The sequence below is a fragment of the Biomphalaria glabrata genome, chromosome 11 (assembly GCF_947242115.1).
Source record: "Biomphalaria glabrata chromosome 11, xgBioGlab47.1, whole genome shotgun sequence".
NCBI classification, from domain to species: domain Eukaryota; kingdom Metazoa; phylum Mollusca; class Gastropoda; family Planorbidae; genus Biomphalaria; species Biomphalaria glabrata.
In genome coordinates this window covers 21535406-21551272 of record NC_074721.1, presented here as the reverse complement: position 1 = coordinate 21551272, position 15867 = coordinate 21535406, and the positions used below count along the sequence as shown (strand labels likewise).

At 36.2% G+C, this 15867-nt stretch overlaps 1 protein-coding gene across 1 annotated transcript in view; it reads right to left on the bottom strand.

The window, feature by feature from the left end:
• LOC106079337 (uncharacterized) overlaps window positions 1–15867 on the bottom strand; it is a 141602-nt gene that overhangs the window by 102881 nt on the left and 22854 nt on the right. Inside the window, exon 8 of the mRNA XM_056045505.1 lies at window positions 11182–11390. Coding sequence (XP_055901480.1) covers window positions 11182–11390 — 209 coding nt within the window. The remainder of the gene's footprint in view (window positions 1–11181; window positions 11391–15867) is intronic.

The following is a 15867-nucleotide window of genomic DNA, read 5'->3' as shown; positions in this document are numbered from 1 at the left end:
TGGTACACATGAAACAGAACTCAAAATGACTAATTTCATACAGGAGTCTCTGGACATAAAAAAGAAACACCAACTTGAAAAAAATAACTCTGGAATCCACGATATATGATTGATACATCATAGTGAATCTCCACCCTGGGACGAAAGCTCGCTTGCTACTATAAAAGACCTTATTGAAAATATAACCCAAAAATTTGACTACATTCCAACAGAGCTCAAGGAAATAGAGAACTCATTTCTAAAAACTCATTATCCTAGCAATCTGTGGATCAGATTTTACACGGATGGCTCATCTCATAAAGCCACCACAAAAACTAGAAAAATACATTGCAACTAGAGAGCTCTCTGACAGCCACAGAGCAGAAAGGGAAGCACACAGTAAGATTGTCTTTCTAACCGTTGCAAAAACAATCCTGCAAAGCTTGAGAAACTTGGAAATGAGAAGGCTGACACACTCGCCAAGAGTGGAAGAACAAAACTAACAATTAAACATTGCACTATATCCAGAAGAAATGAAGAAACTAATAGTAAATAAAATAAACGAAAAATTGGCAAGCTCTTTTCCGAATCACAAGAAAGATGACACCTATTATTAGCTATCCCAACAAGATCAACATCTAATCTTACGACTTAGGACCAGACACAACAGAATGAGACAACATATGTACCGGAAGCTCAAAATTGGAACCAGTGAAATCTGCCCATGTGGAGTGTCACCAGAGAATGTTAATCATATACTTCGAAACTGTTCTCTTTACCATGAGGTCCGTACAAGACACTGGCCCCAAAACACCCCAAATAGAAAGTAAAGTCTACGGAGAGTGCCTTGATTTGAAAACAACTGCGCAGTTCATCCACTAGCGGATCCAGAACTTTGGAAAGGGGGGGCGATTTTTTTCCAAACGCTAACCCTAACGCCGAGTAAACCCTAACCCTGTGCATAAACGTGCGTACAGCATATATATTTTTGTAACCACGCTCCCGCGCTACACTAATGGTGCGCATCTGAGCACTACTGAACACGACTAGTGAAAGACATATTGAGACAGAAAAAAGGACTGTTGTGAGCCGGCTAAAAGTCATGGGAGTTTGAACAGTCTGGTGCTGAGTGCTGTCCTGTGTGATACTAGGAAACTGTGTGGGAGACCTGGAGCGACACTGGGAAGTGTGTCGGTGGTCTGTTCTGTGTTCTGGTATGAAGTAGGACTCTTAGAACTTAAGACATATTACTCCCTGTGACTTTATAGCAGACGTCCAAGTCTAACTAGTAACTATTACTATTTGTTGAAGCTTATACTAGTTATACTAAATAAATACATCGTTTACTATTGCCGACCTGTCTTTAGTTGAGTGCCTACCTTAGAGAGTTACAACAATTGGTGTCAGAAGTGGGATTTAGGCAAAAAAAAAGTAATGTTGAGGCTTTGGGGGTCTGGGAGAGTGTTGTAAGATTCCTCAGTGGGGTTCGTTTTCTTGCATTTTTCACTGCAGAAACGCATTCTTCTGACATCTACAGCTCATTATTTATCAGTGGGGCTCGGGACGAAGCCCCGACGCCAAAAGCGATTTCTTGCATTCTTCACTGATGAAAGGCATCTTTCTTACATCTACAGCTCATTATTTGTCAGTGGGGTTCGGGGCGAGGCCCCGACGCTAAAAGCGTTTTCTTGCATTCTTCACTGAAGAAACGCATTCTCCTGACCTAAAGCTCATTATTCATCCTATTTTAAAGAACCCTTTGAATAATGTTGAAAAATATTCTAATATAAATTTATAGGCCCTTAATACAATGCAAATAAAACCGATTTGTTCCTTGAAAAGGTAAGATACCCCACATCTTTAGATTAAGGCTTTGAGGATCGCCGCCGAAAAAAAATGACTCGATTAATAATATTCAATAAAATTCAAGCATAAATTGTGAGTTATAGTCCAAAACCTATTTAACTAGAAAAATATCAGATTGAGTAAAGGTTGTAAAAAGGCGACTAGGAAAAGATATTTGGGTTTAGATTTCATCTCAATCGAGACTCTTATACTGAAAAATTTCGTTTGAATTCTAAATTTTCCAAAGCGAAGTCTTTCTTAAAATAATTAAGATAAACTCATATGAAATTACATAAACTCTGTCTGGAAAGGGGAGGAGGCGATAGAGCGAACATGATTAATCCTCACTCCTTTTTATAATTTCTGATAATGATTGCATTTGGCATTAAAGAATAGGGTTGAGGCGACTCGATATATGAATTTAATTTTATAGCTTGTATAAATTATATTATATTATTATTAGTTTGTCCGATGGGGGGAAGGTGATTGCATGTTACCCTTTTTCATTTTATATTTACTAATGATAAATTTTAGATTAGAGAGTGGTGCGACATAATATACAATGGGTTCACGTAGTTTTTATTATATACATATTCAACTAATTTTGTTCACATACAATGATTTCTCCATAAAAATAGGACCGCCCCCCCCCACTCAGAGGGCTAGAGTTAGGAGGGCAGTACATGCAATCGCCTTCCCCCCCTACCCCACCGAATTGGAAAAAATACCTGAAGGAGAGCGACATAATATAAAATTTATATATTAATTCAACTAATTGTATTCACAAACTATGATTTCTCCATAAAAGTAGTACCGCCCCCCCCACTCAAAGGTTTTAGGTGGGAAGGGCAGTAGATGTATTCGCTCCCCACCCCATCGGCAAACAGGGGAACGACATAATATAAAGATCGGTTAAAATACCAATAACAAGTTTTAATCATTTAGATATTCAATCGATTCTGTTAGCAAGCTGTGATTTCTACATATAAATTGGACCTCCCCACACTCGAAAGTTTATGGGGGGGGGCGGAATTGATGCCATCGCCCCCTCCCGACCCCACCATATCGACCAACAAACTATAGGGGGGGGGGGGGCGAAATAATCTAAAAATAGGTTGAAATATAAATAATTAGTATATATTATTAACATAAGTAATAAATTCGTATACAAATTGTGTTAATTCTATACTAAAAATCGTCCGCCGAGTGGGGGGGGGGGGAGATCGCCCCTACCGCTCCCCCCCTGGATCCGCCAGTGAGTTCATCTCATATGTTGGTCTAGTCATCTGAACGCAACGGTGTACAAATGAGAACGAGGAAGAAGGAGAACAAATGTGACTTAATTAATTTGTAATTGATTCAAGTTTTCTTAGGTAAAATAAATAATTGTGGAAAGTTTCAACTCTATCTGATAATGGATGTCGGAGAAATAAAGTGTACAAAAATTGTACCTTACAGACAAAATGTGTTGGTACAAACTTTTTTTTTTATTTGCTCCACTTACACTTTAAAATCTCTTATGAACTTTAAATTTTTTAAAGCAAAATTCATCTATATTTATTATACCTAGAGTGGACACGCCAATCTCTTAACACTACACATAAACAAGATTACAAAGAGAGTTTGTGTTACACAAACTCAGAGGCGGCCCCCGTCAAAGTCAGATCCCTGTCGGATCTGCATATTCGCAAATAATATTCAAGAGGTGATTTAATTTTGATGGTCAAAAGTAATAATGTTTCAAAGATTCATTTGCGTAAATTTAAATTTAAATTAAATTAAAAATATTAGATTAGTTTTAGTATATTATAACATTGCAATATTGATCAAAACGTTTGGAAATGAAAATCTACACTTTTTTTTTACACTTTAAGTTTAGAAATTGAAATTCTACATCTTAATCTAGTCTATTTTAGTCTAAACTAGATCTAGAAATTCTAGATCTAGACTCTAAAATAATTTTAATTAGAATATAAATCCAGATCTAGATACACTGTAATAAAAATCTAGATCTAGTTTAAAAAATCTAGATTAGATCTAAATCAAGATATCATTCCTTTTTTAAACGCGAGTCACATAACGAGGCTTAATAAACATTACTATACCGAGTTCTTTTTTCATTTCATTTGAAGAATTAATTCCATATAACGTCAGAGGGGAAAAAAAACACTACGTCACACGGCCTAGCAAGACTAAAAATCGCCTTCATCAATACGAGCCATTTATCGAGTGTTCATAGACTTTGGTGCACCGAGTGCGTTCTTTAAGCATTTCATTTAAAGAATTCATTCCATATGACGTCAAAGGAAAAAAACACTACGTCACTCGGCCTAGCTAGAATAAAAATCGCCTTCATCATTACGAGCCATTTATCGATTGTTCATAGACATTGGTGCACCGAGTGTGTTCTTTTAGCATTTCATTTAAAGAATTCATTCCATATGACGTCAAAGGAAAAAAAAAAACCGTCACACGGCCTAGCTAGACTAAAATCACCTTCATCAATACGAGCCATTTATCGAGTGTTCATAGACATTGGTGCACCAAGTGCGTTCTTTTAGCATATCATTTAAAGAATTCATTCCATATGACGTCAAAGGAAAAAAAAAACAATACGTCACACGGCTTAGTTAGACTAAAATATGTTTTCATCAATACGAGCAATTTTTCGAGGGTTAATAGACATTGGTGCACAGAGTGCTTTACATTTAAAGAGTCCATTCATATGACGTCAAAGAAAAAAAATATTCCATTACCTCACAATAGGCTAGTACCGTTACCATAAAAAAATTTCTTTATTTACACGAGATATTTAACGAGGGTTCATAGACATTAGTGCACTGAGTTCTAATAGAAGTTATTTAAAGAGGATCAAAGCCGCATTGTTTTTGTCTGTCAGTCGGTCTGTCCGTCATCTTGATATAAAAAAAAAACATTATTAGCCTTTATAAACAAACAGAAATGTTTTCTTTTAATTTTAGCAGCTAGTTGACCAGAAAAAACATGTTTAACTATTATTTATATTTGTTGTAAACATTTCCTGTACATTTTAAATATATATTTGACTTAGTGATACTGAAAATACACAAAAATTGTCCATCTTTGTTAGCATATTGTAACATTGCCTCCCTTACATTTACGTAATTGTTTTAGAATTGGTGTATTTTTATGAAAAAATCGCTTGCATAATTAATTTTATCAATTAAACGGTTTGCTTTTAGAAAACCAAAAGTAGCCGTTGCACCTAAACTTTTCAAGCCGCATTTAATGATGAAATAATATTTTTCATATCTCTTCTAGTTTTCGAGATCTGAGTGTGACAGGCGGACAGACGGACAGACGAACAGACAGACAGACGGACAGACGGACATTTTACACAAACCTAATAGCGGCTTTTTCCCCTTACGGACAGACGGACAGACGGACAGACAGACAGACGGACAGACGGACATTTTGCACAAACCTTACGGGGCCGCTAAAAAGTGAATAACTTCAATTTCAAAAGGCTGAAATACTTTTTTTAATTTGGGTGGACGGTAAATCACTTATGTAGTAATAATAAAGCATAGGGGGGGGGGGAGAAGAAGTAGTATTCACCTGTCACTAAATAGCAGGACCGGACTTAACCACTTCGGGGCCCTATGCGAAACGGATTGCGCAGGGCCCAGGGCACAATAAGTAAAAATTAAGAGTTTGTATTAGAAAATATATTCGTCTATGCATTTATTTTTTTTACTACGTACAGAATTATTTTACGAGCCTTGCGTGTAGCGAAGTCATACATTATATTATTAAAATTTTGTTTCAACATAGCTCACGCTCAGAATTGTTGACGTCAAGTAACTCTTCATTAGTTTGAGGCGCTAGAAGCGTCTTTCACCTACAGATGATTACGTTCTACGCGTTATGCATCTAATCATGCATGTTGGTTTTCCTGGCTGACTCAGACAACCCATTCAATGCTTTAATAGCACTAGGAAAGAAGGATAATTTGTACAAATTTGTTTTATCATTTGGAATGTGAAATGTGCCTATATCTTTTTGTGTGTCTTTCTGAGTATTTTATTAGATTTTGTTTTTAGATTTTATGGTTTAGTGTTTTATGTATAATTGCTACTTTACGTTGAGCCTCCTATTCTGAGGGTCTAATTGTATAATATGAACACATTACTAGCCAAATGTTTTTTATTTTTGTCGAAAAACTTTTTTCTAAATTGTTACAAAATTAGATTTTAAACAAAATGTTTACCTTTGTATTACAAGAGAATAAATCTATGTAATATTCATATAAGTGGAATATAATTTAAAACAATAATTAATAAGTAGTGTTTCATATTATACATGTGAAGTGCAGTGCATGATGACCAAAGCAATACATTTAACAAAAGGGAAACGTTTCTTAGTAGAGGCTTTTGAATGAGAGAATATCCCTTTATAATAAAACCAATTAGAGTATTAATCAATAACATCAGTTTCGCCAGTTTCACATTGAACTATATCTTTATCTTATCTTATATAATCTTATATAATACAGACGTTACTTCAAAAAAGAAGATGATTACGTCCTACGCGTCATGCATTTAGTCATGCATATTAACCAATGACTTAAATTCTGCCAAGTCACTGGTTTTCCTGGCCATGCTCTAATAGCACTAGGGAAGAAGGAGTATTTGTACAAATTTGTCCTAGCATATGGGACGAGGAATGTGCCTTTATCTTTGTGTCTTTCAGAGTATTTTATTAAATTTTGTTTTTGTATTTGAAGATTATGGTTCAGTGTTTTATGTATGATTGCTACTTTACTTTTGAGCCTTCTGTCCTGGAGGCTTTCTAAATTTAGTGATTTTACTAAAGGTGTTACTCTAGTCAAATGTGAATATTCGTTTGTTATGAATCTCACTGCTCTATTTTGTGTCTGTTCCAGTTTCTTAATGTTTTCTTGAGTTGAGGGGTCCCAAAAGGAGGATGCATATTCTATTATTGGCCTAACCAAGGTTAAATAACATTTTAGTTTTATGTTCTTATTTGATTTATAGAAATTTCTTTTAATAAATCCTAATGCTTTGTTTGATTTTTTAGTAGTTTCATCAATATGTGGATTCCATGATAGTTTTTCATTTATTATCACACCTAGGTATTTTGCGTTTTTAGTCTGTGTTACTGGTTTGCCATGAATAAGATAAGTGGAATTAATTTGTTTTAGTTTTTTTGTTACTCTTAACAACTGACATTTTTCTGGGTGGAAAGACATGCTCCAATTTTATTACCATTTCTGTAATTCATCTAATTTTCTTTGTAAAATATCTGTGTCTTGTGTTGTTTTTATTGTTCTATATATTATGCAATCGTCTGCAAATAATCTGACTTTTGTTCCTGAACTAATGCAATTTGGTAAATCATTTATGTAAATTAAAGATAGTAGTGGAACCAAGACTGTTCCTTGAGGTACACCTGAGTTTACTGTTATCGGTGTTGATTTAGAGCCATTTATTATTACAGTTTGTTCTCTCCCTATCAGAAAATCTTTAATCCACTGATGCAGTGGACCATTAATGCCGAAATATTTTAATTTTTTAAGCAAACTATGGTGGTGAACTTTGTCAAAAGCCTTAGAAAAATCTAGTAAGATAGCATCTATTTGTTCACTATTATCTAAACCTTTTGAAAAATCATCAATTAGTCCTATTAGTTGTGTTTCACATGATCTATATTTCCTAAAGCCATGTTGGTATGGTGTGAGGACATTATGTTTGTCTAAGTGGTTTATGATGTTGCTACATATTATGTGTTCTAGGATTTTACATGTGATGCTGGTAAGTGATACTGGTCTGTAGTTTCCTGGGTCAGATTTTTCTCCTTTTTTAAATAGGGGGGTGACATTAGCTTCTTTCCAGTCCTTTGGTACTCTGCCCTGGTTAAGTGAAGCCTGAAAGAGTATTTTGAACACTGGGGCTAGCTCATTGCTTAGTTCTTTGAGTAATCTAGCTGGAATACCATCAGGTCCAGAAGCTTTATTTGGTTTGGTGTTGGCTAATAGTTTTTGAATTCCATTTTCTTGTACTACTATATCTTCTGTGTTGTTTACTTGGTTCAAATTCAGTAATATGTCTTTGTCTCCTGGGGCTGAGAATGCTGGTGCAAAGTATTTGTTTAGGATGTTTGCTTTAGTTTCATTATCATTGTGTATTATGTTATGTTCATCTTTTAATGGCGCTATGCCTGTTGTTTCCATTTTCTTAGACTTAATGTATGACCATAGGTTTTTGTTGTTATCTTTAGATATTACATTGTTTATGTATTCACTCTGCAGCTGTCTGCTTACTTTTTGGGTTAAGTGTTTAATTTTTATATACTTTTTGTAAACTCTTTCTGCATTAGTTTCTTTAAATTTTGTATATAGGTTTACCTTCTGTTTACAAAGCTTCTTTAGTCTATTATTAAACCAGCATTTATTTATTTTGTTTGATGTGTATTTAGTTGGTATATGATTTTCTATAATGCTTTTAAGATGGTTTTTAATGAAATTCCAGAGGTCATCGACTGGTTGGTTAATGTCTTTTTCTAATAAGAATGTTTGTTGAAAGTTTAGTGCAGCTTGGTGTAGTTGTGTCAGGTTACATTTATTCCAGAGTAAGATTTTTCTTTTGGGTTTTGTATTGGCTACTGCTTTTATCTGACTGTGTATTTTTATGATCTCATGGTCTAATAGACCAGGGATAATTTCATAATCAACTACTAATCCAGGTCTGTTGGTTAAGAAGAGATCTAATGTGTTGTTTAATCTAGTTGGCTTTTTAATGATTTGATCTAAACTTAGGTTGTGTAAAGTTTCTATGAAAAGCTCATTTATGTCCTTAAGGTTTTGGTGTTTATCTATAGTTAGTGTTTTCCAATTTATATCAGGTAGGTTGAAATCACCCATAATCCAAAAAAACTGCATTTTTATTTGTCTCTTTAAGTGTAGTAATCTGATTACATAGTTCCTGCATGTATTCTAAACTAGAATTTGGTGGTCTGTAAATGCTGCCTATTATTAGGGGTGTTGAGGTGGTATTAATTTTACAAAATGTTGATTCTACATTTTTTGAGTTAGGTAAGGTAATTTCTTCTGCTATAAGAGTGTTTTTTATTGCTAAAAGAACTCCTTCATGATTATCAGCCCTATCTTTTCTAAAAATTTCATAATTACTATTGAAAATTTCTGCATTATAAATTTCAGGATGCAGCCAAGTTTCTGTTCCTGCAATTATGTCTGGTTTCTCACATTCTAATAAAATTTCTAAGTCTGCTGTTTTGTTCCTAATGCTTTGAAAATTTATAACTAAGGTTTTAAGGTATTTTGGTATTACTTCTTTAGTAGGCTTGTTTAGTGAGGCTGTTGTATTAATTTTAGTAGATTTAGGTTTAACAGGAGTGGATCTGGCTAGTGGTTGGTGAGTTTGGTTCGGGATGGTGTTTAGGATGTTGTATGGGTTAGAAGTGTCTGCATCAAAGGAATCAAACAGTCCTGATGTAAACTGAGGTAACCCACACGGTACACAGTGCCATGATGCGTCTTTGTTGCCTAAGGCATAATACACAGGTGTATTCATATGGAGACATGATGCATGGTACCATTCATCGCAGGTGTCACATTGAATGGCTTTCTGTTTCAGGGTGCATATTTTTTTGCAGATGTTTTTTGCATCTTTATAACTATCTGCTCACTGAATTCATTTGAATAATAACATTATACTAATAATAACTATGTATTGTACATGGCGCCTTGCTTTGGAAGCCGATGGGCAAGACATGGGGACAGTTGGAGAGACTTGCCCAGAATCAAGACGCCTGGAGGAAGCTGGCTAGTGACATATGCCTCAGAAGGAACCAAAGGCTGAGATGAGATGAATAATAATAACATTAACAAATCTCCGTATTTCTTGGTATGAAGTTGTTTGTCGGACTAACACTACAACATTATAGGCAAAATGTTCAACACGAGCACGTCTCTTCTTTTTGTATCGTCGGACATATAGTTGTAGTTGTTGATAGGACCTAGGGTTGTAGTTGTTGATAGGACCTAGGGTTGTAGTTGTTGATAGGACCTAGGGTTGTAGTTGTTGATAGGACCTAGGGTTGTAGTTGTTGATAGGACATAGGGTTGTAGTTGTTGATAGGAGATAGGGTTGTAGTTGTTGATAGGAGATAGGGTTGTAGTTGTTGATAGGAGATAGGGTTGTAGTTGTTGATAGGAGATAGGGTTGTAGTTGTTGATAGGAGATAGGGTTGTAGTTGTTAATAGGAGATAGGGTTGTTGTTGTTGATAGGACATAGGGTTGTAATTGTCGATAGGACATAGGGTTGTAGTTGTTGATAGGAGATAGGGTTGTTGTTGTTGATAGGAGATAGGGTTGTTGTTGTTGATAGGGGATAAGCAGGGGCGGACTGGATGTCAAAATCGGCCCGGGCACGTCTATACAATCCGGCCCAAAAATCTGTATATAATATGATGGGCATCCAATTCTATGTCTGTCTGTTCTCAAATCATTGTTAAGTATGATAATGTATCGATAACTGTAACATGCTCAATATCTTTATGAGAAATGCAGGCCATATATTGCTTTTTATTCGCTAAACGTGTCGGCCTTAAAGGGTCATGGCTTACTAGTAGGACTGTCTACGGATGTAAGCTATTACATTTTTTCGGAAAGTTTTCTTTAAACGACGTTCAAAGGGTCACTTTTAGAAGAGAATATGAAAAATCCTTTAACAATTTAATACGTGGCATAGTGGCATCCATGCGGCCCTTTCGGTGACCTACCGGCCCATTTAGGTACCGGCTCACCGGGCATTTGCCCGAATGCCCATATAGCCAGTTTGCCCCTGGAGATAGGGTTGTTCTTTTTGATAGGAGATATGGTTGTAATTGTCGATAAAACATAGGGTTGTTGTTGTTGATAGGAGATAGGGTTGTTTTTGTTGATAGGAGATAGGGTTGTTGTTGATGGGAGATAGGGTTGTTGTTGTTGATGGGAGATAGGGTTGTTGCTGTTGATAGGACATAAGGTTGTAGTTGTTGATAGGAGATAGGGTTGTAGTTATTGATAGGAGATAAGGTTGTTGTTGTTGATAGGAGATAGGGTTGTAGTTGTTGATAGGACGTAGGGTTGTAGTTGTCGAGAGTGTTGTAGTTGTTGATAAATTTTAGTTTATAGTTTCTGATATTCTTTTTGGAAATATTGAAATCTGCCTTTTTACCTGTCTAAGCTCGGAGGCCGATTCTGAGTTTGTGTTTCCACACAAACTTTCTTTGTCACCTTGTTTACATTATATCATTAAGAAACGAAATAGTAGTAAAATATTGTTAATTGTTACCTTCAACTTGAAATGTACCAGAAAAACCAGTTCCTATACCATTGCTATCCGTTTCAAATAAAATGAATACATTGCTTTGAGTAGATCTGATAAAAACGTTTTTCTGATTTTCTCCTGAATTAAAAACTGCAATCCTTGGTGCTGCTGTGTTTGTACCGTCGAATATGGAAACAACATCATACCAATATTGCAGATCAATTTCTGAAAATCTAAATAAAGGGTGGCATCTAAAAGTATTTCAAATCCGCAAAGAAAAAAAATATTGTATGGTTATGATAGTATATATAAATATATTAAAAATATAGAAAATTCAACCAGTTTTACTTGAATTTAAAGTTGATTTTACATAACAATATGACTCGTACTTCACTACTCCCGCATTTTAAAACAGGAAGGCGAATTCACGAAAATTGGGGGTGCTGGGAGCCAAAGGGGGCGCTGGACACAAAAGGGGCAGGCAGAGGTGAAATAAGAAATTGAGCTTGTTAGAAACAAAACGAATGAAATAATCCTTCAAAGTTGACGCTGGCTAAATAAAGATAGACACATTATAGTTAACTTGCTTCTGTCACAGATATGTGTGTGTGTGTGAGCAAAGTTAATTATTTTGTAAGGTGTTTCCACGGCTCACCGACAGACTTGACAGAGTACAGACAAAGGGTAGGAATAGTGTGACACTTAGATTTATACCTGGTATGGCGACTCGATACCCGTAGGATGGGACAGACACGGATGATTTAGTAGCGTTAGTTTAGGCGTGGGTTAGGGTCTCAGCCTATATAGAGTAGAGTTTTGGGGCAGTCGGGACACAGCGCCATGTAGTGTTAGCAGGGGCGTGTGTCGTGTGCCAGGCGTTTTCGGGTGAACGACACATACAGACATTGGGAGCTGTGACAGGTGGGGAAATGTGACGTGTGTTTGGCGCGTTTTATGCCTAGGGGATGATTATTTTTAATGCTATCACACACAAACCTATCAGCATATGAATCGGGAGCAGACACGCAACGAGACAAGCAATGAAAGATAAATACAAAAGTTAAAAATGAAGAATATTTATTTACATAAATATACATATAAGAATGAAAAGGGGGAGGGTTTGCATCTATCTCTAAATTATACTAGATTTAATCATCACTTTTGCACTTAATAAGAGAGTATGTCACTTTGTCCTCTGACTTAGCTGGTTGTCCTGTTGATGTCGCAGCTGGAGATATAGTTCTTGTGGAGTCTCAATCCCAAGTTCTAATATCTGTAGTGGGCACAGTAGGGCGGGTGGCCGGCTACCGTGGGCACAAGGTTACTGCGGGCAGAGCTGATCTGCCGTGGGCAGCGTAGTTGACAGGATATGTCCAGTGAGTTGCAGAGGGTTGGCGTAGCTATGACGTGTCGCACAGACCTGAGTCTATAGGGACGTCGCACCTAATAGGTTGACAGGTTGGCTGTCAAATAGGCGGGCAAGGCCGATAGCGCCAAGTAGTAGAGTTGAGTAGATCTCAGTAGGCAAGTGCAGTGCTGAATAGCACTAAGCTCATAAATAGGCAGGTAAGTAGGCAGACACCTGAGGGAGGCTTCGGATAAATAAAGACAAGTTAGGACATGTCTCTCATGCATCTTATCGATGCCCTCGACTGAGGTGCATTCGTCAAATTGATAAAATGGCTTTAGAGCACAATGGGGAGATGATGACAAATGGGATTTAAAAAATAGATGGCAGATAGTAGCAATATAGAAATGCACATAAAAGGGGAAATAATAATATAAAAATGTACATAGAAGGGGAAATAATAATCTCAAATAAACAACACATGTGGATAGAGAAAGAAAGGGGGGGGGGGTTGAATTGGGCGGTGGTCAGCGACCAAAACGGTTTGTTTACACATGACCGTCGGTCGAGAACAATGGAGCGCGCTTGAATGGAGAGGGTGTCCGTTCAAGCGGCGCAACTCTAGTCAGAGTAGAATGACTACAGGGGAGATAATTCATTACAGGGGAGATAATTCATCTCTCTTTTCCAGACGCAGTATCAGTGCGCCAGTAAAATTATCAAGGCGGCCAACCGAGATAAAGGAAATAAAATAAGATGTACAAATATATACATAGTTGCATCAACTATCAATTGATGCAACGTAGCATTAACAGGGTAATGCAGTACACAAATAAATACATAGAACATGTTTATGTTTTCTACTTACGCCAGTGAGAAATACACAATGCACTAATTAAATATAAATGAACTAAGCAAAATACACATGATAATATCCAGTGGAAATAGCACAAAAGTAATTAAGATGGAACTTGTGATTAAGTTCGGCTTACCACCAGGTATTCCTCTAGGAGTAAGAGTAAATGAAGTAGTTCAGACTCGATAGCTCAGCGATAGAGAAATAAGAGGGTCTGAGTTGATTTGGATCTACTTTATATAGGCCTGGAAAATGCGGGCGGAAACAGGAAATGTCCTAGGCTTAGAATTATCTTACACGTGGGTGAATTAGACTTGAGATGGGAGTCGCACATTGGTACGTCGAGAGGCGCTTTGACTCGAGTAAGCTCCTAGATCAAAGAGAGACGTAGGAGATAGGGGGTGGGAGTGACTTGCATTCCACACAAGGTGGTGTCCACTGCGGCTGTCAGACATCCTGCCGATAAGATCAAAGAGTCTGTGTGTATCTTTGCCCCGGTCAAGGGAAGATAAATCGAAAGACGTGGCCTAGCTATCTCCAATGTGGTCAACTAAGTCTAGCCTGGAGCGGAAAAGGTGGTGCGGGTGAAGAATTTAGGGGTAGGATGGGGAAATAATTAAAATAAAATAAATAAATAATGGAAAATAATAATTAATGCTGTGATAAATTTGAGTGACTCTGACAGCGAGTTTTTGACTTGTCACTGGAGCAAGTCGCCGAGGCTGGCTCGCGATCTTGGCTCCAATAGGTGTGAGTTGTTTGCCAGAGACAACATGTAGGAACTAATTCTTAGGGACCAGGGTAAGAAGAAATATTTTATTAGTTATATATCTAGCTTTAGATGTTAGTTGATTATGATTAAATAGAATGGCGCTTTAGCTAGTTGTTAGCGATTTTTTGATTATTTGTCTATTTAGAGTGACAGTCTTAGTGAGTCTTAGTGGCAGTCTTAGTGACAGCCTGAGTGACAGGCAGTTCGTAGTCAATGTCAGTCACAGTCCGAAGGCGGTAGATGGCAGTCTGGGTGGCAGTCTTGAGCATGTGGCAGTCTAGCGTAGAGACACAGAATAGATGTTAGCGACAGTGACGTAGTCAGCAAGACAATGAACGACATGCAGTGATTGACATCAGATGACATGGACAGCGGTACTGAACTCTGATGCAGTCTGCGGCGCTGGGTCCAGTGCATGGAGGATGGAGTAGCCGTGGTGGTCTGATTGACATGGGTGATTAATTACTGTATTGTTGATTATGTCTTTATTGTTTATTATGTTAACAGATATCATAGTTTTATTAGTACATAGTATTAAAGCCACTTGTCTTATGTTATTAATTTTATGTTATTCATAATATATGTTTGTAGTTATCAATTCATTTCATCAATCTATCGTTACATTTATTACATTATTTTAAAGTGGCCATCGATGCCCTATTTAGAATATTAAATATTAGTTTTAATTAGAGAGTTTGACTTTATTATGAGTATTCATTATGTGGTCATTTGTGTTGTGACATTGTTGTCATTAGTTTAATTAATATACATTCAAAGTAATTACACGCACCAAGAGCGAGAATCATCGTAGACAACTTGTCATCAAGAGCCAATGGAATAATACTGGTACATATATATATTAAAGTGACGTAAAAAAAAAGTAGTAACGAGAGGGCTGATATGCAGGGTTCCTTGACAGCTTCTAATTTAAGAACAGAAAAAAACGTTAGATTTTTTTATTTATTTTGATTTCTGGAATTCCCTATCTTTTTCTTTTTTCAACTGCAAGCAAGAACGTCTATTTTCATTTTTTATTTTTACGCGCCAAAAAGTTTATAATTAGATAAATAAATAAGAAACTTTTTTAGCGGCCCCTGTAAGGAGAAAAAGCCGCTATTAGGATTGTGCAAAATGTCCGTCTGTCCGTCTGTCACACTCAGATCTCGAAAACTAAAAGAGATGTGAAAAATATTATTTTATCATTAAATGCGGCTTAAAAAGTTTAGGTACAACGGCTACTTTTGGTTTTCTAAAAGCAAACCGTTTAATTGATAAAATTAATTATGCAAGCGATTTTTTCATAAAAATACACCAATTCTAAAACAATTACGTAAATGTAAGGGAGGCAATGTTACAATATGCTAACAAAGAAGGACAATTTTTATGTATTTTTAGTATCACTAAGTCAAATATATTTATAAAATGTACAGGAAATGTTTACAGCAAATATAAATAATAGTTAAAAATGTTTTTTCTAGTCAACTAGCTGTTAAAAAAAAAGAAAACATTTCTGTTTGTTTATAAAGGCTAATAATGCACTTTGTATGTAAATATCACGCACATTTTTTAAAATGGACTTTATATGCAGCGACTTTCGTGCAGTAGCGTAACGTCGCAACATGGTGCAATGCTAAACCAATTCCTTAAACTTTTTTTAAAAATCAGATTTTATTTATTTTTTGTTTAGTGCCCCCATCCGAATAAAAGAAGATTATTTTTGTGAGTTTTGTCTGT